A 22,559-nucleotide genomic window follows, 5' to 3' on the forward strand; every position below is an offset into this window, starting at 1 on the left:
TGTGTTTACTGCTGGCTCCTCGGTGGTCCACAACTTTCTGCTAAAGAGGAGTTCATAAAAGAACTGAAGCTTCTTTTGGTAGTAATCCCTAAGCAGGTTTTATAAGATGACCAAACAGGTACAGTGCAGGATGCTTCCATTGGAGGCCCTTTGACAATGACTGTGCATGAATTGCTTCCTTCTGAGTCTTGCTACACAGGTGGAAAATACACTTTGAGGACCCAGCAGTATCTGCGATGTAGAAAGTTACTGCCATACAGTAATGGAAGTGCTACTTAATATATTCAAGCCCATATTCCTCTGCAGGGTGAACTGCATACAGCTGGAGTCTGTAACTTCTTGTGACACTTAACATTGCAAACAGCGGCGCTGATGTTTGTTGTCTGCTATTGTAGCCGAGAACAGTGACTGTCTTATCAAAACAGGTTATGGCTGGTTTACTTTTGACATTGGCGTTTTGTGTAGTGCCACCATTACTGGAGGGTGGTTATCTCCAGTACATTCTTGGCTCAATGTCTGGAACAGAAAATAAGTTGATTCGAAGGGGGGGAAAAATGGACAGTGCCTGAGGGCACAGTCGTGCTTGCTGTGACTGACTTCAGGTCATCATCTGAGATCTAAAATCCATTGATGATTATAGCTGATAGAAGGGAGGAAAATTGGTTTGAAGCAGGTAATTAGTAGAACTAGTGCCATTCTGTTGGTACTCCTGGCTACTGTGATGGCTTAGTTTCAAGTGCAATTAAACTCAGCATGAACAAAAGGAAGAAGATGGGTTTGAGAACTTTTATTTTCAAGGGAGAACACTTTCCTTTTGTCGAGTTGTAAGGATATAACTGTTTCACTTCAGGATCTGCTATGCTTATGGTTTTAAGACGTGGAGCATTGTAGCAAAACTGAGAGCAGGCAATGTAAACACTTCCTCTATTCCTTATATTTTTCGATGGTTTTTCGCATCCACTTTTTCAGGCGGAACACATGGGTATAAAATCCATATTTGCCGTCTCGGTCACAGCCTTCTCCCCATGAAACTATTCCAACTTGATACCAACGGTTGTCATCCGGGTTCTAAAGCAAAGAAAAATGGGATTGGCACAAGGAGCTTGCAGATCTAAGCCTTGTATGCGCCCCGGCCTGTGTAGTGATGGATACTGCTTTGGAATTCAGACTGGCATCTACTAGATAACATAGCTTGTTGGAGTAGTTTTGTCTCTACTCTTAAAGCGAGAACTGGCCTCGCTCATGTGTTCTGCAGCTGATCTCTGAATGTGCTGAGCATTCAGTACAGGAATGGGGCTGGATGACTGCAGGATTCATCTCCATTGCTCAACTTGGGCATGAAACGAGTTTGCTTCAGCCTCTCAGCAGTCTCCATCCCTGCTGCTGTTTTTTAGACTATTATGAAAGTTCAGCGTGGCACAAACCTAGTTCCATACGGTTTATGAGCTTGAACTTGTTGAACGTACCTTCATTACAAAAGGTCCCCCACTGTCCCCTTCACAAGCATCTCCTCTCTTTGAGTCTTCAGGACTGTAACCTATAGGCAAGAAGAAAGTCAGATGTTTGACTGTAGGGGGAATGGCTGGTGTTGGCCATCTCGAAGTATTGCTGCGTAAACTTTGAAAGCCATGAGATTGCTTACTGCTTCTGTCAACTATTGGGCTTACATTTAGAAAACTACTTTGTGTTTTATATTACATGTAAAACAGCTAACTCTGCTTCTGTCTTTGCAACATTCCTGAATCCACCATGTTCTTCCACCATCTGTGTTCTCATCCCTGTTTTCTTTCATCAGAATCAGTGTTGGTGTCAGCTGCCACTGTGTTCACAGCTGTAGCTTAAGCTGCTGTGCCTTTCTGTTGTCTTAAAAATTTGTCGTGTGTAATGTTCCATGTACCCCATTCTTTCATTCTATTTACTATAGAGACACATTGCCATCTTCACTTTCACCTTCCTGTCATTCCGCAGGCTCTGCTCTTTCTCTCCCTCAATTGACGGACTGTCTTCCTACAGTCTCTCTATGAAGAGCAAAGGGATTTCACTTTAATTCCTGACAAACTAGACAGTATCTTTGCATCTTCCCGTCATTTGTGTCTCCCCTTTTCTGCTGTATGTCTGCATCTAAGCTATTTTTCAAGACTGTCTAGAAAAAGAAACCGTAAGAACACTGTGTTGTCAGTATACTCGTGAAATTTGCTTCCATCCTAACTCAGGCAATCGTATACGTAATTAGATGCCAGTAGCACAAACTTAGTCAAAAATTGCTGGAGATTCGCTTGTAGGAACTGATAAAGCCTGCACAAATTAAGAATACAGCAGAAAAGTGTTCAACTGGTACATAAATCCATAGTCTCTCTGTATGTTGAATTCTGTGTTCAATTCTGTTCTCTCTCAAAAAGGGTAGAGTGCCAGAAGAGATTTTGGAAGGTACAACAAGGATTATCAGAAGTTCAAAATGCCTTCTGTATTAGGAAAGATTAAATAAGTGCTTCTCAGCTTGGAAGAGAAATGACAGAGCTTTAAAGGGTCCATAAAACAGCATATGACATGGAGGAGAAATATTTCTTTCTTAAGCTATGAGTATAGTTATGTCCCTCTTCAAATTTTTTAGACAGGAAACTTAACAGAACACGAGGAACTACATTTTTCACACGTACCTAACTAATCCGTGTTGCCACAGAAGTTGTGGGCATAAGTATGAAGAGGTTCCAAAAGGTAAAAAGTAACCTTGCTGCCTGAGACCTGCTGGGAGCTCAGAGCCCATGTCTTCTCTGGCAAGTTGGCCACGTGTCCCCAGTACCACTTACCCGCACAGAACATGTTGTCAGTGACTTTAACTTTGGTGGATGCCTTGCAGACATCCTGGTCTACAATTGGCACGTTGAGCTGTTGCAGAACTGTGGGGAGGTTGCTTGGGCTGGTGGCCCATGTTTCCTTCAGGTTTCCCCAACCAGTTACGCGCCCTTTGAAACCTGCCAGCATCAGCCTGTGGAAGGAAGCGTGAATATAATCAAATGTATCCTAACAGCTTTTTTTTTTTTTTTTTTTTTTTTTGAAACCCCAAAGGAAGCTTTTGTTAGCCTGCATTTTTAGGGCTGTGAGACAGTTCCTCACCTCTGCACGACCTCTTTGGTAGGCAGGCAGACGGGATGGATGTAGTCACTGAAGATGACGGGTCTCTTCAAGTGCATGAGTGCAATGTCTCGGTCCATGTTCTCTTTCCAGTTGTACTTGGGATGGATGACTATTTTATCCAACAGGGCAATCTTCTCTTTATTCTTTTCATATCTGAAATAATCATGAAAGAAAGAACTCTCTGTACAGTAGCAGCTGAGAGTTCTGGGGTTCATGATACTCTCAGGTGCTTTGTACCCTCTGAGACAATACTGTTTTTACACTGGAGGGCCCCTTTAGACTTTCCATATTCACCTTAACCTTTAGAATCAGTAAAAGCAGCAATTTGACAGCCCCAGTAGATCCCGTTATTGAGAGGCATGTGACATTGGCTGTGGCCTTGGATACCGGATGATAGCCCAGCCTCGCTGTATCTCATGACTCCAAGAGCAAAGCTATTTCACTGTCGCTTTGTCCAGGCTCTTACTTTGCCCTTACGTGCTTGCCAATCCGCACCAAGATGTCATTTGTAGTTAAGTTCTTGTCCCAGGGTGGATAATAAAGACAATGAGCAGCAGTCAAGACCCATCTGTCACTGATGAGGCTGGCACCACACAGCAGCTCTTGAGGACTCTTTTTGTAGAGCATCACCTGCCTGAAGGAGGAGGAGGAGGGAGGAAGACTTAGCAGGACTAAAGGGGTTGGCTGAACGTGTCTTGGGGACATGCAGGAAAAGCAGAATTTGCAGTAAGAAGGGAAGAGCATTGTACTACAGAAAGACAACCACACAGGTGACTTGCAAAAGTCTTCCCTGGGCATGTATGCTCTATGTAGTAGGCCATGTACCCTGTTTCCTTCACCTGGAGCGGTTTCTCATCCTCTCTGCTCCAGCAAAGCTGGAAAGAGGAAGAGACAAAGACTCTTGCTTTCCCAGACACTTGTGTACTTGGCTGAAGAGGAGAGTTTCTTTCCAGCTATTTCAGTATTGCCCTGTCAACCACTCGGAGAAGCTTTGACTGGAAGCCATGGTGCCCGCATGCTACCTGAGATGAAGCAGCCCTTTTACTTCCCCCTGCTTGACCTGAGGAGAAGAAAGATACAATTCCCCATGAAGGACTATGCAAATGAAACACTTACCAGGGAGAACTGCCAATTTCTGCATCATCCCCGTGCACAACTCTGCCTCCTATGTAGGACTCCAGCAGCTCCTTCTCGCTTCTGTCTGTTACCTTTTTCTTCTCAAATAAAGGACGAGTGCCGCAGTCTGAAAAAACAGGCAATCTGGCTTTGTTGCTCTACCTGATTCACAGAGGAGACATGTCTGCAGTCAGCATGCTAAGCTGGAAAAGCCTAGGAAGGAAGTGCTAACTAGCTCTATGATCATAACTGGAGATTGACTTCTGAGGGTCCTTCAAGGAATTTAAATACCTCTCCCTGCTTTTGCCATCGTTTGGCAAGCTGGTGTTTCTGAGGAACAATGAGTGCCCTGTGGGGAAGAAGCTGCAGCCTTTCTACAAAGCGCGATGCTGTGTCTAGAGTTGTTGCTCACCTGCTTCGCCTGCACCAAAAGTTTTGTCATCAAAGAAGGTTTTGAACTCCTGAGGAAGGGTAGTACGTCCTGATATTTCCTCCGGCCATTCACGCTCGTCCAGTAGCGAGCTGTCTGAGAGAGACAGAAAGACAAACGTGGTAAAAGGCTCAGCTGCAGCTTCCATAATTATCAGCAACGTAGATGCTCCTTTCCACACACAGCTGGTCCGATGAAGGAGTGATGTTTTGAAACCGCTGCTCTTTTTAATACTCCACGCCCGTCATTGTGAGTTTGCCGGGAGAAGAGAGCACCGGAGAGATGTAACAGCTCTATACATGTATGGCAGGTTAGTGCACGTGGTATTTGGGCAAACGGGACTTCCACATAGGTGGTGCATGTACTTCCTTCCCTACTTCTCCCAGGCCAAGCCCTTCACCCTGGTCTTGCACACGGCTTTGGTTTGCCCCTGCCTCATGAGTGTGCCTACCCAAACCAATGCAGGCTTCTCACCGCAGTAGCGCAGGTCGCAGTATCCAAAGTTGGGTGGTTCATCTGTGACACACCAGACACCCTCATCATCTTCGTCGGGATTCCGACAGTAATTCTCCAGCAGCTCCACCTTTGGGTCAATGTGTTTTCCCTGGAGCACCTCTTTTGCTTTCTCAGAGTTCCACGGCAGGCACTTAGCTCCAGACACAGTGACTGAGAGGGTCCCGGTGTAAAGCATGCCTTTCTCTTGTTCACAAGGCTCCGCTGGGGCTGGTGGTGCGACCTGTGGAGTAAATTCTACTGTTGTCCTTTCTTCACCTGGAAAGACAGAGAAGACTTTGCCCTCAGAAGTACTGTTAGCAAATAGCGCCAGAGCCCCTTTACTAAAGCTCAGAGTTCCATGGGGCACCCCGTTATGCTTGGGAGCTTCCACCGTGCTCCCATGCATTTGGTGGCCCTCTACGATATTGCAGTGTCAGAGGTGGTTCTTTACAGGAGGTAAGGTGAGGCTGGCACTATTCATCACACTTCTCTTGGCCGCTTGGATGTGAGGGACAGTATTGTGTTCCTTTTCGGAGTATCTTTGAGCTCAAGGGCTGGGTAGGTGCCTCAGGCATCATAATGCTGCTGTGTTAGAGCCTCCGATGCCTTTCTCTAAAGTGTGTAATGACCATATTTGGGGGAACCTTTTACCATGATATGCTACTAAAATAGCAAATTCAGACAAAAAACCCCAGCATTATGACTCATTGCTGTCACAAAGTAGAGGCATCTGAGTCAGGATTTTGGAGTCCTCCTGACCGGCAGAACTGTAGTAGATTCCAGGGGACTGCTGATATGGATATTTAATATGGATGGAGATTAGTGTAGTCTAGAGAGGAATTTAGCTAAGGTAGATGTTTGGGCAACTCAATGACTTTTCCTCCTCTGCTCCAACTGATCTCTGTGTGTTTAAGGTCCCTCCCTCCTAACCATCCCCCCTTCCTTAACACATTTAGTACGAGTCTCGGTGCGATGTTCCTGGCCAGTGAAGGGCTTTCTGGGGCGTAATGCTGAGGCATACCACACACTGGGATGGGACATTCCTCCCGTTCCACTGTTGGGTCTCGGGTGTAGCACCATGGGCCTTCTGGGTTGTTGTCTGGGTTCCTGCAGTAGTTCTCCACGAGGCTGGGATAAGTGGTGGCATTAAATCTATGAGAAAAAGCTGGTTAGGCTAGGAAGGAAGGAAGGACGTGCTGGAAAACCCTATAGGGGTGTGCGGGAGATGAACTTACTTAGGTATATGTGGATATTTGCTTGTCCACACTTGACATTCAATCCCTGATTTCGTGTGGCTAATTGTCCCCTGATAGTTCTGGCCCAGCCCGAGAGAGCAGTTACCTGTCAAAATCCCAATACGGTGTAAGCCAGAGCCAGGAGGGAATGGATATTGCATTTTTCAAGGTCAGAGGTACCATCCCACAGCTCCCTTTAACTTTTGCTGCATGTATGAGCCCGCACAAAGGCAAGCATTCTCTTCACGGGGTTGGAAGAGCACACAGCTTAAGCTGAGGGAGCTTGCCCTGAGGCTCTCTGCTTGGCTTTGGCTGTAGGTGCAGGTCCAGCCCTCTGGAGAGGCTGGGCTCAGGGGACACCTGGCTGTGTCACAAGAAGGATATCTATGCTGTGGTTAGTGGGGAAATAAAGAAGAAGAAAGGAATTTCAAGCTCCCCATGTGCTATTTTTCTTTCTAATTAGATGCCTTCACCAACTTTAGGTTACTTTTTTTTCCTTACAAACTCTGCAGGAAGCAAGTTCTTGGCACTCACTATATCTGGGAGATTGAGGTCAACATGAATTTCTTACCTTCTAAACAAGCATCCAGAACTGTCCTGGACTCTCTCAGGCCCTGACATACTAGCAAAATAAGAAGAAAGAAGCACGTTATATGAAAGGAATCCAAAGGAGCATCATAGTTTGAACCAGTTTATCACCTAGGGACAAAATGCAAGTGCTTTGTCCTGGAAAGTGAGGTCTTGTAAGAGGGTAGGGAGCAGTGTCTCCGTGATGGGACAGTACATCCTAACGGATAGCAGAGTACCTGCAGGACTTGAAGCAACTTACCTTGATATTTTGACCAAAATATTTCCTGTAAAAAAAAATAAAATGTTTAAGAGTAGAGACAAAGAACATTAGACCTTCCTTAGCTGCTGGGCTTCAAACCAGTAGAAGAATGCCCCATCACAACAAATGGAACAAGCTAACCTATCTCTGTTGATACCAATTACTATGGAGTCCAACAAAGCAAAAAGTCTGGTATGAAACCACATTCTCACTTATCACACTCAGGAATCAAGAGAGTACTGTTGTTTCCGAAACAACCAAAAATGCTTACAGCCTTCATCCACCTGCCAGAGGAAGTGGAGCCTGTGCTGCAGCGCAGGAGTCCCAGGAGTTGAATCCAGAACTTTTAAGGTCACAGACCCTACATAGGTATTGCTCAGCCATTTGGATCGATCTCTCTGCTGCGCAGCCTGGGCCTGATGGCTTTAGAAATACTCCACAGAGGTGGTATCTTGCTGGGTTAGGCTCCTAACTGTTCCTCTGTTTACTGTTGTACTCTTGGGTGTGGAACTGAGCGTGGATACTGGCCTTGGGGGCTAGGAGGGAATCCCAAAAGGATGCAGGACAAATTTAGCAGAGTGAGTGAGTCTGGAAGCCAGAAAAGGGGGATGGACTGTGCAAAAGCTCGCTCAAAGGAGTTGCTCTGTGGGTGTCTGGGATTGTGGCAGTTCTATGCGTGTGGCACCACGCTGAACTAGCGGAAGATACAGTTCAGGACTGATGGGAAGATTCTCTCTCCTTTTGCAATTCGTGCTTAAAACAGAGAGGCGGGGAAAAGAACCTGAGCTTTGAGCTGCTTTCCCTGGAGTGGCTCCAGGAGAGAAACTCCCTAAGAAAGCCTGAGCTCTCCCTGGGGCACACACGCAGCAGCCTCATCTTTGGTTCACAGAACTGAGCCTCCCAACCCCAGCCCCTGGCTGCGTGTGCAACCTGCTGGTCTTTCGCTATGGGGGTCGGCTGCGGGAATGATTCCTGGGAACATCCATACATACCGTCTGATGGGTGGATTCAAGGGCTTCAAAAGCCTCCTCGTAACTGCATGTTTCCTCCAGGCACTCCCGCTCCAGGTTTCCCTTAAGCATCTCTTCCAGAAATCCCTTGTTGGCACGTCGTGGGCGCTTGAGCAGTGACAGTGCCTGCCCCTTTTCCAGGAAAACTGCCGGGTCAGAATACTGCCAGTCAAAGGGCTGCTCGCAGTGGGAGGGCCCCTTCGTCTCCCCTTGCAGTTTCCAAAAATCACAGGCAGCTGATGTGATGATCCCGCAGCCCAGCCTCCCCCAGGGCACCATAGAGAGAGGAGAAGCCCTGTCAGGTCTACCCTAGATAAGCAGAGCAGGCTCCGTAATTCATCCATCAGGGCTCCCATCACTTAGACAACAGAAGGGACAGGAATCCTCTGCTCTGCTCATTTGCAATTAGGTAGAGGCTTGTTTGCTTGGAACCTGCTACTGCTCCGTGCCAGCCACTGCATTTGTGTCTTGCCAACCTCAGACCACTGCAATAGGCACAGCTTGGTTCCATCTTCATGGTCAGAGACCCTGATTTGAGACCTGTAGACAGGTCTTCCCCCACACAGCAGTGGGTCAGAGAGGACCTAACCTCGTATGAAGAAGAGATAGATGAATTAGAGGCTTTGACAAGAGAAAAGGAGCCGTGAGCAGGAAGGTGGCATACTGTGTACGACCTAAAATTTAGACAAGGGACAGCTGGGGAGGTAATAGAGAACGACAGCCACGCAAGACAACTGAGGAACTGTAGCCTTAAAAGGCTCACAGTTGTGTTACACATGGTCCTCAACTGAACCACCTTCCCCTTCCTCACCATCTCCTAGGTGACCCACAGAATCCACTGAGCTGTTGTCACCAGCTGCTGGATGCTGGTGGCACCCTCCCATGCAGGAAAGCCCTCTCTGTTCACTCTCAGCACCTTTTCGCTCCCACCTTCAAGCTTTTAGAAGCTCCTCCTGCCTTACCAAGAAAACCTGCCAGCGGCTCTACCCCCGGAAAGAAATAACCCCATCTTTCTTCCTCCTGTCACCCACTGATATTGTCCTCCCTCTGCCATTGGATCTTACCTCCAGCATGGCTCAGTGTGAGGTGCAGAAGGCTGGAAAAGAGCAGACCCCTCAGGACACAGGTTTTGTTGGGCGCCATGCTGTACAGCCCTGGCCCCAGGGGGAATGCAAAGGGAGCAGAATAAGCGGAGTCACAGCCCCGCTGGGTTAATATTGAACCAGAATGAAGAAACAGGACTCCAGAGGTCGTGGTGTGTCAGGGACAGCGGGACTGAGGCTCCTCTTATCCCTCCTCTCTTGGCATCTCTCCCTCCCCTCAGGGCATCTTCATTTTCTTATTTGCTGGAAGCCAAGCAAAATGTCTCCAGATCCCCACAGAACTAAAATTAGCATCCTGTTTCATAACATGGGGAGATGGCAGGAGGAGCGAGAGGACAGGCTTGTCCCAGGGCACAGGGAGAACTCAGGCTGCCACACAGAGGTCTCTGCCAGCTTACGGCCACCCCCAGCCAGAGCAGCTCAGTCCTTTTCCCTCAGCAGCTCTTGGCACCATCACTCTTGGCCACTGACTCTTCTTGGAGGCCGTACTCCAGCAGCCTTGCACACAGCAAGACTTTGAGAGCTCCTTAACCATTCCCAGGCTTCTTTTGAGCTCCAGGCCCCTATTGCTTTTCCCCCCTAAAGTCCAGTTGTCTTTTCTCCCCCCAGTTATCTGCAAGTTCAGCCCACGTGGAATTTAAATTGTCCTCCCAGTTTGGTCAGCAATCCCACTGGCAGGGCATACTCCCCACTGTGTTAGTTCCCGGTGGAGTGGAGGAGGGTGAAGCAGCATGAAGCTGGGGCTACCCCTTTTATTCCCGCACCAGCAGAACGTATTAAAGTACAGCCAAAAGGAAAGAGAAGCTCTGACGAGCAAGGAGCTAGCACACCCCAAAACAGCCAGGAAAACAAGGGCTTCCAGGAACAGGAAAGTGAAAATATTTTGGATATCGTGACACTAGCTAATAAGTCAAGAACTGGGCTACCAGAGTTGGGCAAGCTCTAACGTTCCTCCAGCAAGCAGAAAGTTGGCAGAGCGAGAGAGAAACCAGCAGAAAGCAGGGCAGGGTGGGGGTAGGATCAGGAACCAGCACATAGCACAACAGCGCTCGCTGCCAGCAGGGAGCATGGTTTGTGCTGTGCCTCCGTGCGGCAGATCCATCTGTAATGTTTATCTCCATAGAAGGAGTGCAAATATTAGCATTAGGGTGGCTGAGGAATGACTCTGTGGCCACTGGTACAAAGAGCAGTTGCACAGGCTCCCTCCCTCATCCCCTTCTCACCCACGCACCCCCCTGGATTTTGGAGAGACGCCTTTAGGACTGGCTGAGGTGACCTGAGTGGAGATGACCTGGGTGGAGAAGCGTGTGTGCCCAGTATCAGGCAGGACCTTAGGCACACCCCATGCTACTTCCCAGAGAGAAGCAGCATTTGGGAGAAGGGTGCAGGCAGGGACAGGATGGAGGTGTCGGGGCACAAACAGGTTTTGGAAGAGCAGTGAAATCAGAGCCACTGCTGTCCCACGCAGCAGCCACCACCACTGCTCCTCGCAGCCGTGGGAGGAGGCATAAACAGCCCCACAGGTATGGCAAGCCCAGCTGGCAAGCAGAGGGCCTCGCTCAGCTGACAGGGAGAAGAGGATAGCGGCAAGGACAGTTTCTTTGCTCTCTATATGATAACTTGGTGTTGGTCTCACATTGCAGGTGGGACAAGTGACCTCAGGGCTGCTTTCGCTAGGTGTAACTAAGCAAGCCCGTATGGATGTGAACGCAGGGAAGAAATATCACCAAAGGAAGACACGCCACCACCCCACCACCTCCTTCCTGGTTGTCGTGATGGGAGAGGCAGATGCTGCTGTGTTTTATGGAGGTGTAATCATAGAATCATAGAATGGTTAGAGTTAGAAGGGACCTTAAAGATAATTGAGTTCTAACCCCCCTGCCATGGGCAGGGACATCTCCCACCAGACCAGATTGCTCGAAGCCCCATCCAGCCTGGCCTTGAACACCTCCAGGGATGGAACATCCACAACTTCCCTGGGCAACCTGTTCCACTGTCTCACCACCCTCACAGGAAAGAATTTCTTCCTAATATCTCATCTAAATCTCCCCTCTTTCAGTTTAAAACCATTACACCTCGTCCTATTGCTCCACTCCCTGATCAAGAGTCCCTCCCCATCTCTCCTGTAGCCCCCTTTAGGTACTGGAAGGCCGTTATAAGGTCTCCCCGAAGCCTTCTCTTCTCCAGGCTGAACAACCCCAACTCTCTCAGCCTGTCTTCACAGCAGAGGGGCTCCAGCCCTCTGATCATCTTCGTGGCCCCTGTGCAAGTGTTCACTATGGATCCCAATAAGAAAGGCACCCAGACTCTGTATTGATTTAAGTACCATTTGTTGGGGATAATACAAGAAGGCAAAAGGGAATAGCATTAGATAATCTTACATCCTTTCAAATGCTGGGAACACTGAGTAGTACAGCATCACCCCATGCCACGCTGCACCGATAGCGTCTCTGCTGAGGTTCATCAGCATCGTGGGCTTCAAGGTTTTTATAGGATTTTCTCAGAAGTAAACAACTCTGTCATTTCTGCTGTCAATCAAAAGGATGTCCACATAAGAATATGCTGCTTCACTCTAAGATAAAGACAAGGACACTGTGGTGGCATCATCACCAGGTGCCAAGCAGAAGCAACCTGCAGGATCCCCAGTTAGGTTTAGCTGGGTAAGTTTATCTGGCCAAGTGGTGTGTGCAGCACTGGTCTGCACCTTCTCATGTCAACTTGTTACGTGGCTCACCAGAGTATTTCACTTTATAAGAGCTTCCAATATTCTCAGTCACTTTTTTTTGTTTCTATTCCTGCACCCCTCTCTGCCTCTTCTTTATAATAACCAGGCAGCCTTTACACTGCAGCTTAAGTCAACATTCTTATGCATAGATTTTTACCACCTTCTTATCTTTCCTTTAAAGGAAAGGTGTTAGCATCTCTCATGGCATCATGCATTATATAGGGTTAACTTTAAGCAACACTAGAATACAGCAGCTAAGCTTGGTTATAAGGCAGGTATGAATAACCTCTAATACTTACCTATGCCATTTTCTCTTAATGTTACTTCTGCTCTGGATCCTGCATTCATTCTGTTACTAAGCCATGTGCTTAAAAAAACCTCACTGAAACCAACTATTCTGTCACTACATCTGGCTGTTTCTTTTCCAGTTGCCGGTCTTCTTTCCCTCCATGAAACAGGACAAACCCACCTACCAAAGCCATTAGGTTGTTAACTGTAACTGCTGAAACTGTTTATATCATGACTACTCAAGGTTACATCCATCACTTAAGTTTCAACTATTCCTTTACATTGGTTTTGCTTTATAATTGGAGATTTTCACTACATCCTGGGACATTTTCCAGCCCTTTCTGGTATCTTACAACAACGTTAGTAATTAAAAGTGCTGGCTCTTCACGTTATAGCCTTTTCTTGTTCTGTAATGTGCTTCTAGGGCTCCTCTGTTTCTCCCATTCTTGTGGTTAGCCTCTGCTGCAGGACAGCATGTATCTGCTGTCACCTCTCCAGGGGCTTTGACTTCCACCTCTCAAACATTTAACTCTTCCACCTGTTTACCGTTCCTGTAAGCGACTTTTTGTCATTTCATTTTCTTTCTGCCTTCACGCACCCATGAGTAATGGATGCTGTTTTCTTTCTTAGGGTAAGAGAGTTAGGATTCATACATTTATCCTCCCAGAGTTACGGCTTTCAACAGAGGTGGGAGTTTTGATGTGTTCCTCCCCCCTTTGGTCATGTTTAAGCCAGTTTACAGCTTGGCCAAGGCTTGAACCTTGGCTGCAGTGTGAGGTTTAAGTGTAACACTCAAGTTTATGTGCATGCCTGATACCTGGTGAGGCCCCACCAGTGTTATGGACCCCAACCATCCAACAGACCCGGGTGCCTGTCACCCCGGAGCCTTACAGCAGCATCCTGAAGCCCTGCCAGCATGGTGGAGCTCCACCAGCCAGGAGACCTGTGTGCTTGCTCCCTGATACCGTAAGGTGCACAAGATCTCCATTCACCAGGTGATCCCCGTGTCTGCTGCCCCGAAGCATGATGCTGATCAGCATTATAATGCAGGGTACAGCATGTTCCCCCCACCAGCCAGGAGACCTGTTTGCTTGCTCCCTGATACCGTAAGGTGCACAAGATCTCCATTCACCAGGTGATCCCCGTGTCTGCTGCCCCGAAGCATGATGCTGATCAGCATTATAATGCAGGGTACAGCATGTTCCCCCCACCAGCCTACGGGACCAGGCAGGCACTCATCCTTTTCCTCGCTATCCTTCTTGCAGTAAGGCATCTCCCACCAGGATCCTGCCAACCACACCAAAGGTAAAGCACTGCGGCAAGTGTTTGTTGGGGATCCCAGTAAGAAAGGCACTCGGAGCCTATAATGTACTAATTAAAATACCGTTTGTTGGATGTAACACAAGAAAGGGCGTAGCATTAGGTAATCCTACACCTCTTCAGAGGCTGCAAACGCCAGGTTGTATGGCATTGTACGGATATCTAGTCAGGCCATGGCACAGCCCCCACCCATGTTGATGTTCACCAGCATCATGGTGTTCAGGGCTCTTATAGAATTTTCTTAGGGGTAAACAACTTTCTTCATCATTTTTCTGTCAAGCAAAAGGTTGTTCACATAAGAACACGCTGCTTCTGAGATAAAGACAAAGACAAGGTGGTGGCATCATCACCAGGTCCCCAGTGGGAGCCACCTATGGGCTCCTCAGTCAAGGTTAGCCCTCTAAATTTATCCTGCAGGCAAGTGATACGTGCAGCACAGCACAGATGTGCCTCTGGCTACTGAGATCAACTCTTCAGTGAATAATGCTTCTGTGAGGACCTCCTAATTCGTAATTGCTCCCACGTTTTCTGTCCTGTTATCTCAGAATAAGAAGGTAGTTACAGGTCAGCGGATTAAGAAATAGGGGCCTGGATTCTCCCCTTCCCTCCCCCCCAGGTTGCTCCCCCTTCTCTCCCGTTTCTGCTGTGACAGAGGGCACATGCTTCAAACAACAGCACACGCGCCCAGCTCCAGCCAGAACACTTTGCAGCTGTGTCAATATTTGAAAACTGCAAGAGTTAGGATGGGCACCAAAGGGAGCGAGCGCAGCAGGAAGCACTGCGGCTTCACATTCCCCCCCTCCCACGCCTGTGCTCCCGCTGGTCCCTCTCCAAGCACCCACGGCAAGGACTGAGCTCATCTGCCTCCTGACTTTAAAGAAAATAGCTAAAAAATAAGGACACCGAAGGTTTGTTATCCCAATTCACCTTCCAACCTCACTTCATGTCAAAATGTCACTGATCTGACTCTAGCACCTTGTCTACAAACTGGTTGTAAAAGTTCATGGAAAAAGTCGAGTGTAGAAAGTACAAAGAGCAGCTTCTCAGATTGTCACCGTTACTGCATTCAGAGCACCTCAAAAGGGAACTGCGCTGCTGCTGATTCCCTGGTGATGCTATACCCCCCCTCTTGTGCACTGGGCACAGTGCCCAAAGAATTTAGGCCCTTAAACAAAACTTTTTTGGGGGGAAACACAGATGTTAGAGAGGAGCAAGGTCAAGACCAAGAAGAGCTAAAACTGATGCAAATGAAAGCAGTGTTTGTGTTACACATGAAAAGGGAGTGCAAGGTGGGCAAGTCTGAAAGACCTCTGTGTGGGCTGGGATTTTTGGTCTTTTCCTATAAGGGCACATACAGGTGGCATCAGGAACTGTGCACTTCCTTCCTGAAATGGGACCTGTTTCCTTCAGCACACCTCAGTCAGCAAACAAGGACTAAAGATGGAGCAGTGGAACTACTGGGGTGTAGCTGTGGTGGTGCTGTCTTTTAGCTTCTTGCTGCCGGGAACAGGAAAGAAGTGGAAGAGGGGAAACAAGAATGTGAGAAAAAGATCAAGATTAATGAACCCAACTTGAATGTGGAGGGAAAGGCAGAATCTTCTGAGCGTACTGAGATGAACTGTTGGTCCCTTACCTGGAGAGGTGAGGAGCCTCTCGGCTGGGGACAGTGAAAACTGCACTGTACAAGGCAATTGGCACAGTGAGACGCGAAGCTATCCTTCCACGTCCTCAGGCAGACCATCCACTCACTGTAAGGCCAGGAAGCTGACAGCAAGCAGAAAGAGTGGAGAAGGAATGCTCAGCCCTAGCTCCAAGGCAGGGCTTTGCTTCTGCTAACTGTGACAAATGCTCTTCAAATAACCCACCACAGAGTCACCTGGTAAACACTTGGGATGCTGCTTCCCAGCAAAGTCTAGCATCAGCATCACTTTCAAATGGTCAGAAGTGCTGGTGAGCTCCAAGGAGTAAAAGCCCAGGAAACTGCTTGAATAGCAAACATTAATTAAAGAAAAACTTGAAAGGAAGGCATTGTTCAAAGCCACTGCTTGAAGACTTTTCCTGCCTTCCCCACGGTGCACTGTCACCCTCCCACAGTGAAACAGAGGCAGAACAGAAGCACTGCTCATTAATAACGCGGTGGGTGTCCTCTCCAAGAAGTTATTCCCATCAACAGCCAATGCCTTCCCTTCACCAGGCCTGGCATGTGGCACGTGTAGGCTTATACCTCCAAGGGACAGCTTCCAAAAAGCCCAGGCCTACACAGGCAGCTACCTCCAAGACTGCTAATTCTGCCTGCAGCTGAGCCACAGGGCCTTGTTGCCAGAGAGAGACAAGAGAGCTAGGTTTTTGTTGCTTTTTTAACCCATTTTAATACACACAGAAGATCAACCAGGGCAGGCTGGGATAGTCACGTCCCAGTCTCGACCTCCACCACTTCTGCCACTGCTCCGAAGCCCACCCCCTCCTGGATGATGACCACATCGCTTGGTGAGCCCTCATCCTGCACTATAATGCACTTGTCCTCCTGCTCGCAGATGGCGATTTCAGTGATGTCCTTTGCCAATGGCAAATGCCCAGCAGGCCTCCCGTGTGCCCCAGGATCTGGGAGGCTGCCTCCAGACTGGTAAGTAGCAACGCAGGGACCGCTGGCTGTGATCAGCAGCTTGGCTTCATTTGCTGACCCCGGCACCTCCACCACGAGCAAGGTGGGCTCTGCCACAACCTCCTCCTGGTGGCCCTTCCTCTCAGGCCTTTTCCTTGCTGCCTGGGGCAGGTCCACAGCAAGCGAGGCCGCTGCAGCAGTGAGTTCCTCGGGGTCCTTTTTGGCCTTGTGGGTGAGCACATGGCGCGCAAGGCTCTGGGGAAGGGTGTAGCCCATGCCACACAGCTCACATTTGTAGGGCTTGTCAGCCTGATGGGATTTCTGGTGGCGCCGCAGCTTCGTGGCCAGGGTGTAGGACTTGCCGCACTTCTCGCAGCGGAAAGGGCGCTCGCCGGTGTGCAAGCGCTCGTGGGCACGCAGCGTGTGGGGGTCCCGCAGCTCCTTGCCGCAGACGGTGCACAGGTGGGCCTCTCCCGTGTGGGAGATGAGATGTCGCCGCAGCTCCGGCAGCTTGGGGAAGGCGTCGCCGCAGAAGCGGCACTTGTAGGGCTTCTCTCCCGTGTGCAGCCGGAGGTGCTCGCGCAGGCTGCTCTGCTGTCGGAAGTCCTTACCGCAGTAAGGACAGGCGTAAGGGCGCTCCCCCGTGTGCAGGCGCATGTGGTTGCGCAAGGAGCCAGGGCTGGCCAGGTGGCGTCCACATATGGCACACTGGCTTCCCTTGGGACCAGCTGGGCCAGTCCCAGTGGCCAGGTGGATCTTCCGGTGAATGCGGAGAGAGGGACGGCGTGCGAAGGCCTTGCCGCACTGCTCACAGGAGAAGGGGCGCTGGCCGGTGTGCAGGACCTGGTGCTCCTGCAAGTCTCGCCTGGTGCAGTAAGCCTTGTCGCACTGGGTGCACTGGAAAGGCCGCATACCCCGGTGGGCCAACAAGTGGGCCTTGAAGCTCTCCTCCGAACTATAGCTCTTGCCACACTCCGTGCACAGGAAGGGCTTGTGGCCAGCATGGACAAAGCAGTGCTTCTTGAGGTGGCAGAGCTGCAGGAAGGCTTTGCCACATTCCCCACAGTGGTACCTGCGCTTGATCACCTCCTTCTGGGACAGAGCTTTTGGTGGGGGGCCTGGCCTGCCAGAATGACCCTCCACCAGTTCTGTACACTTCTCCTGCTCTTCAGACCCCTGCAGTGGGCCCTTTTCCCCATGCTCTAGGGACGCCAGTTTGGAGTCTTTGGAAGCTTTGCTCTCTTTCTCACAAGTCTCTACACTCTCTCCTTCAGAAGGACTGGGCTGCTGGGGTTCCTGCCCAGCTGTCCTGCCACCACAGTCCTGCAGGCACTTGTGGCGCTGGCTGGCCAGAGCATGCACCTTGCATGGCTTGCCAACCAAGCGAGCACTGACTCGAACCCCGTTTGAGGGCGACAACAGATCCAGGTCTTCTGGACTTGCCTCTTTATGCCCCATCTCAACTTGTTCTGCTGCAGATCTGGGATCCACACCCTCATCCAATTCTTGCTTGCACCTTCCATTGACCTTAATGCTCGAGATGGCCTCAAGGTGCTGATTCTCAGTCCTTAGCACCTTGGCTCGCCATGGCTCATGTTTGGAAGTTGTGCTTTCCTCTTCTTGCAGCCTGTGGAAACACTTGGTGACCGGCCTCCTAACCTCAGTAGGGACATCAAGGACTGTGGTTTCATCAGCTACCACCTTGGAGACACAGGGATCCCCTGCACAAACACAACAGCATCCTCAGTGAAGTCAATGGTGGCTACCGCTATATGACACGATTGCTGCAGCATCAGAGAGTCACGAACCTCGGAGACAGATAATCTGCCAGTAATTCTGGGGCTCTGGCATGGAAACCATTACTTCTATGACCCTTTTTTTTTTGTTTTTTTCCCTTTTAACCCGGGGCGGGGGGGTGGGGGAAGTCTCAGTTCTCTCACCACTGACAGTATCAGAGCCGTATTTCTAGCGTGTCACAGGCGGGGGGGAACGCCACGACGACGACATCACCGTCCTGAGAGCCGCAGCACCCCGGGGAAGGCCTGGGTTCACCCCCGGCGCGGCACCTACCTGCGCGGGGCTCCGCCGCCGTCCCGCCGGGAGCGGCCCCGTCCCCCCGCACCGCCGGCCGCCCCCTCGGCGCCGCTATCCCCTCGCCTCCGTCCGGCCGCTGCTCCTCCTCCTCCTCCGGCCAGTAGAGCAGCTCCGCGCCCGCCGCGATGGGCCGCCGCGCCCGCAGCTGTAGCCGGCCGCCCGCCCGGCCCAGCCACGCGTTGGCCTCCGCCTCCTTGGGGCTCCGCTGCACCAGGCTGCAAGGCACGGCCACAGCGTCGGCCGCCGGCACGGCCGCCCGCCCGGCCCGCGGCCCCGCCGCCGGTACTCACCTCCTCCAGCCCGGCCCCGCCGCCTCCTCGCGGGTCCCGCCGGGCGGCCACAGGAGCGCCCCGGCCGGCAGGGCCCGGCCCACGCACCACACACCCATAGCCCGCTCCCGGGACAGCGACGGCCCCAGCGCCAGCCCGGGCGGCAGGCTCCGCAGCGCCAGGCAGGCGGCGCCGGTTGGCTCCGGGGGGCTCGGCCCGCAGGGGCCCTCCATGCCGGCGGAACGCTGCGAGGGGGCGGCAGGCGCGGCCGGACGGCGCTCGGCGGCGGAGCGGGGCGGGGCGGCGTTTCCCTGGCGACGGGCCGCGCTTCCGGCGGGCGGCGGATGCCGGCGGGGGGTTGACAGGCTGGGCGGGCCGGGCGGCGGCCGGTGGCGGCGGCGGCAGGTATTGGCGGCGGCGGGCGGGACGCGGTGTCCGGGGAGCGCAGCCGGGCCCTTGGTGCGGCGGCGGGGACCGGAGCGGGCTGCCGAGGCGCGGGGGCCTGGCCTGGCCTGGCCTGGCCTGGCCCTGCTGGGGCGGGGCGGAGAAGGGGCCTGGCGGCCGGGCTGAGGCTGAGCGGGCCGGGGTTGGGCCCACAGTCCCGACCCCCCCCACCCGGGTGTTGCCGAGCCCGGCGGGAAAAGGCCGGGCACCGGCGGGCGTTGCGGCCCCGGCTCGGAGGCCGGAGGGTTTTGGGGCGTTTTGGTGGCTTTTTCGGCCATGTGGGTGTAGCTGAGCGGGGGGGGGGCGGATCGGGGTGCAGCCCTTGCTGGCGGCCTGTCCCGTCCCCGGCGGCTGCAGGAGCCTGTGGGGGAGTGACTTCGCCTCCCCGTTTGGTGCCTGACGGCGGAGGGGGTGTGAAATGTCCCCGCGGGTGGCGCGTAGTGCGGGGACTTGGGCTTTTCCTTTAATCTTTGAGCCTCTTATTTGAATCTGGAAGCTGGCTCTGGGTTGTCACAGGAGCTCAGTCAGGGAAGAGGCGGGAATCAGACACTGGGAGCAGGAGGAAGAGAAGGAGAAGGGGTTCAGCCCCTGTAGGGCTTTCCCCTTCCCCGTTTCCTCACAAGCTCGGTGTCTGCCGGGCAGACCCTGCAGGGCACCACCAGCAGCCTCTGGACTTTGTTCTGCAGCTCCCAGAGAGGAATCACAGAATCATTTAGATTGGAAAAGGCGCAGAGCTCCGTGCTTTTGCTCTCAGACCTTGCAGAGAACCGCTTAAGAGAAGGCTAATTGCCAGCTGGGGTGGATTTCCAGCGGGCAGAGAGGTGGCCTTCAGCAAAGGGTTTGAGATGGCAGGGGAAGGAAGGCTGCTCATTTAAGAATCTGTTATGATAGTGGAGGACGAAAGAGTTTCCCCGATCAACAGTGTGTCTGTCCCGCGGTAGTTGGTCACGGTGAGCCAGACAAAGCCGGTCTGCCTCTTGGCCCTTCGATTCTTTCAGGGTAGTACCGGGGTTGGGATGATGCTCTCGGTGGTATCGTCTGTCTTGATGTGAGAGAAGGCTTGGGCTGGACTTTCTCACTGCGTCTCAGTCCTGGAGAGCTCAGCGAGGACTCTGAAGTTCTGCTGCTGAGTAACGGCTTCCTTTTTTTTTTTTTTTTTTTTTTTTGCAATGTTCTTTATATTAAGACTGTGGCAAAGTGCAGGGACTTGCTTGGTGTGTACAGAAAAACAGCCACCTGTGCAGATGAAACAAAATGAAACAGGGAGGATGTGCAGACGGTGGCAGAGTCAGGAAAATAATAACAGTCACCCCAGAATTGGGATTCCTTTGGATCTGAGCGTTGCTTGTTAATCAGCAAATCTTTGTCGTGTATGAGTACAGTTCCAGGGCACAGCAATATATGCATGGACATATTTTGATACGTAGATTTACTTCTGAATTAATAGCACATCTGAAAGAAAAACAGGAAAAGGAAACTGGCGAGTAGGTGCAGCTTAGAAACAAATGATGGCAAAGTAGTGAAACTGGAATTGCAGAAAAAATTAGCAGCTACCAAGACTTCATAGATACAAGTGACCTGTCTTCCCTGGGTGACTTCTGGTGGGAGCTTGTATAAAGAGTCTCCAGCTGAGAATTTGTGTGAAAATTGTATTTTAAAGGACTGAGGTTTCTCTTCTTCAGCAGAACGTGCTGTTCTGCAGCACATTTCTCTGTTATCAAGAAAGTAAATTTTTATTAGACAGCAAGTGTTGGGGTGTTCAAGTGTTCTGCACCGGTGTAGGTACAGAAAACATGCTCAAATGTTTTGGAAAAATGGAAACAGTTGGCTCTTTATAGCCTGGCAGTAAGTAAATGCTTCTGATGGCAGTTGTGATTCTTTAGTTTTTAAATGTTTGACTAGGCTTTTTACTTTTTAAATTTAGGTACTTTGGTTTTCGTACCTTATGACTGGCTATACAGGGTGTATCACTTGCATCTTGTCATGACATTTATTTAAAACAAGTGGGGTTCTTAAATCGTGTTAACTCTGGTGAAATGCTGGTTTTTGACAACCATTTCACCCTTGTGCTGATATAGGATCAACTCTCTGTTCAGTGGCAGGTGCTGCTTATGGGTCAATTTTGAGCACATGGGGAAAAATCTCGTGCAGCTGCACTGTCAGGAAGTCAAAGGTATACCCTTATACTAAAATCCCCAAGTAGTTTGTTACATCCAAACTCCAGGTTTCTCCTTCTCGGAGCCTGCTAGTTCTCAGGCATTTAGAGGATTATATTTCCCTAAACTATTCTAGGGTTACCTGACGGGAGACCCTGTGCTTTTGTGTTTTGCGCTGTCGGGAAAGGGCTGGGGAAATTTCTGCAAAAGCCTTCTAGGGCTCTCTGGGAGCTACAGTCTGGTTCACAAGAGGGACCTGAAATCTAAGAGGTCTTCTGCTCTGGATCCTCCTTCCATTAACATTTCTGCCATGGAGCACTAACCTAGAGCCAAGGAACAGAGCTGCCTGCCTGGCTGCAAAAAGCACGTGAGGTATGTGGAGAGTCTGGTCTGCCTTTCCAAGGGGTAAGGAAAGTTTTGGCAAGAGCACTGTCCACTGGGCTCTTTTTCCAGTGTGGAACCGTAAGGATCCTACTAACAACTTCCTTCTTCCACATGGTGCCATGCTAGGATTAATTTTATGCCTAAGGGGAAATCCCCCCAGTGCTGTCTAATAACCAGCTCTTCTGCAGCTGATCAAGCGCTGCAGGTTGACTGTGAAGCCAGGATGAGATCTGTGTAGGGACAAGTGAGGACGCTTGGTGTCTTGCTGGCCCTGTGGCAGTTCTGTCACTGCCTTGTGGGAAGATTTGGATTTGGTCCCTGAGTGCTTCAGGACTTGGCTTCGGGGATGCTGTTGCTACTGGGCATCCCCAAGAATCTCACAGGAAAGGCACCTCAGTGGATGGCAGCAGTTGAATGTAGGTCCTCTGTCCCCACCAGGGCAGGGAAGTCCCTGGGAGCTGGGAATGCTGAGGGGCTGCCCTTGGGGGCCGCAGATGCTTCCTCAGCGTGGGGCGCTGGGTTGTGGGGCTGCTGGGCTGCAGCAGGGAGTGCTTTAAGCACACTGAGTCATAGGAGTTGGTGCCTGGCGTTACCATAGAAATGGGATCAGCTGCTAGGGGTGGGGAGTCCTCGGCTGTCCCTTGGCTCCATTGCTGCGTGGTTCCACCATGAGCTCACAGTACAAGGGAACGTGATTTCTTGCTCCTTGTCCCTCTGATATCAGAGGAGCTCAGACAGCTCTTGCTGGAGGGCAGGGAATAATTTTGCTTGGGTCTGTGCTTGGCCGCAGTGGTCAGACCCTGTGTTTGCTCCACTGTCTTGCTCTTTCATATTTCAGGAATCTTATTTCATTTGCTTAGCAACAGCTCCCAGCCCTTTGCTAGCTCCAGAGAGGTGAAAACTGGTTGTAAACTGATAACAGAT

At 50.9% G+C, this 22,559-nt stretch overlaps 2 protein-coding genes across 2 annotated transcripts; both read right to left on the reverse strand.

Annotated features, from left to right (window-relative positions):
• Positions 1–773: 773 nt before the first annotated feature.
• On the reverse strand, positions 774–9,393 carry F2 (coagulation factor II, thrombin). The gene is made up of 14 exons (XM_074149698.1): positions 9,315–9,393; positions 8,233–8,396; positions 7,241–7,265; positions 6,983–7,033; positions 6,412–6,517; positions 6,198–6,328; positions 5,156–5,452; positions 4,664–4,777; positions 4,252–4,378; positions 3,602–3,769; positions 3,115–3,288; positions 2,808–2,986; positions 1,467–1,537; positions 774–1,068 (listed from the first exon to the last, which is right to left on the reverse strand). Exons 1-14 carry the CDS (start codon positions 9,391–9,393, stop codon positions 925–927), a joined length of 1,830 nt encoding a protein of 609 aa, XP_074005799.1. The 3' UTR covers positions 774–924.
• A 6,658-nt stretch (positions 9,394–16,051) lies between these two features.
• On the reverse strand, positions 16,052–18,884 carry ZNF408 (zinc finger protein 408). Its single transcript, XM_074149699.1, has 3 exons — positions 18,673–18,884; positions 18,359–18,597; positions 16,052–18,009 (listed from the first exon to the last, which is right to left on the reverse strand). Exons 1-3 carry the CDS (start codon positions 18,882–18,884, stop codon positions 16,094–16,096), a joined length of 2,367 nt encoding a protein of 788 aa, XP_074005800.1. The 3' UTR covers positions 16,052–16,093.
• Positions 18,885–22,559: the final 3,675 nt, after the last annotated feature.

Source organism: Numenius arquata, chromosome 6 (assembly GCF_964106895.1).
Source record: "Numenius arquata chromosome 6, bNumArq3.hap1.1, whole genome shotgun sequence".
Classification (NCBI taxonomy): domain Eukaryota; kingdom Metazoa; phylum Chordata; class Aves; order Charadriiformes; family Scolopacidae; genus Numenius; species Numenius arquata.

Excerpts from the sequence above, each read along its gene's own strand:
- F2 (XM_074149698.1), bottom strand. The coding sequence starts at position 9,393 with ATGGCGCCCAACAAAACCTGTGTCCTGAGGGGTCTGCTCTTTTCCAGC. Across the intron at positions 8,397-9,314 it reads CACACTGAGCCATGCTGGAG|TTTTCCTGGAAAAGGGGCAG; the intron begins GTAAGATCCAAT and ends CTGACCCGGCAG. Across the intron at positions 4,379-4,663 it reads TTTTGGTGCAGGCGAAGCAG|ACTGCGGCACTCGTCCTTTA; the intron begins GTGAGCAACAAC and ends CTGTTTTTTCAG.
- ZNF408 (XM_074149699.1), bottom strand. The coding sequence starts at position 18,884 with ATGGAGGGCCCCTGCGGGCCGAGCCCCCCGGAGCCAACCGGCGCCGCC. Across the intron at positions 18,598-18,672 it reads GCGGGGCCGGGCTGGAGGAG|CCTGGTGCAGCGGAGCCCCA; the intron begins GTGAGTACCGGC and ends CGTGCCTTGCAG. Across the intron at positions 18,010-18,358 it reads GGCGGCGGAGCCCCGCGCAG|GGGATCCCTGTGTCTCCAAG; the intron begins GTAGGTGCCGCG and ends GTGTTTGTGCAG.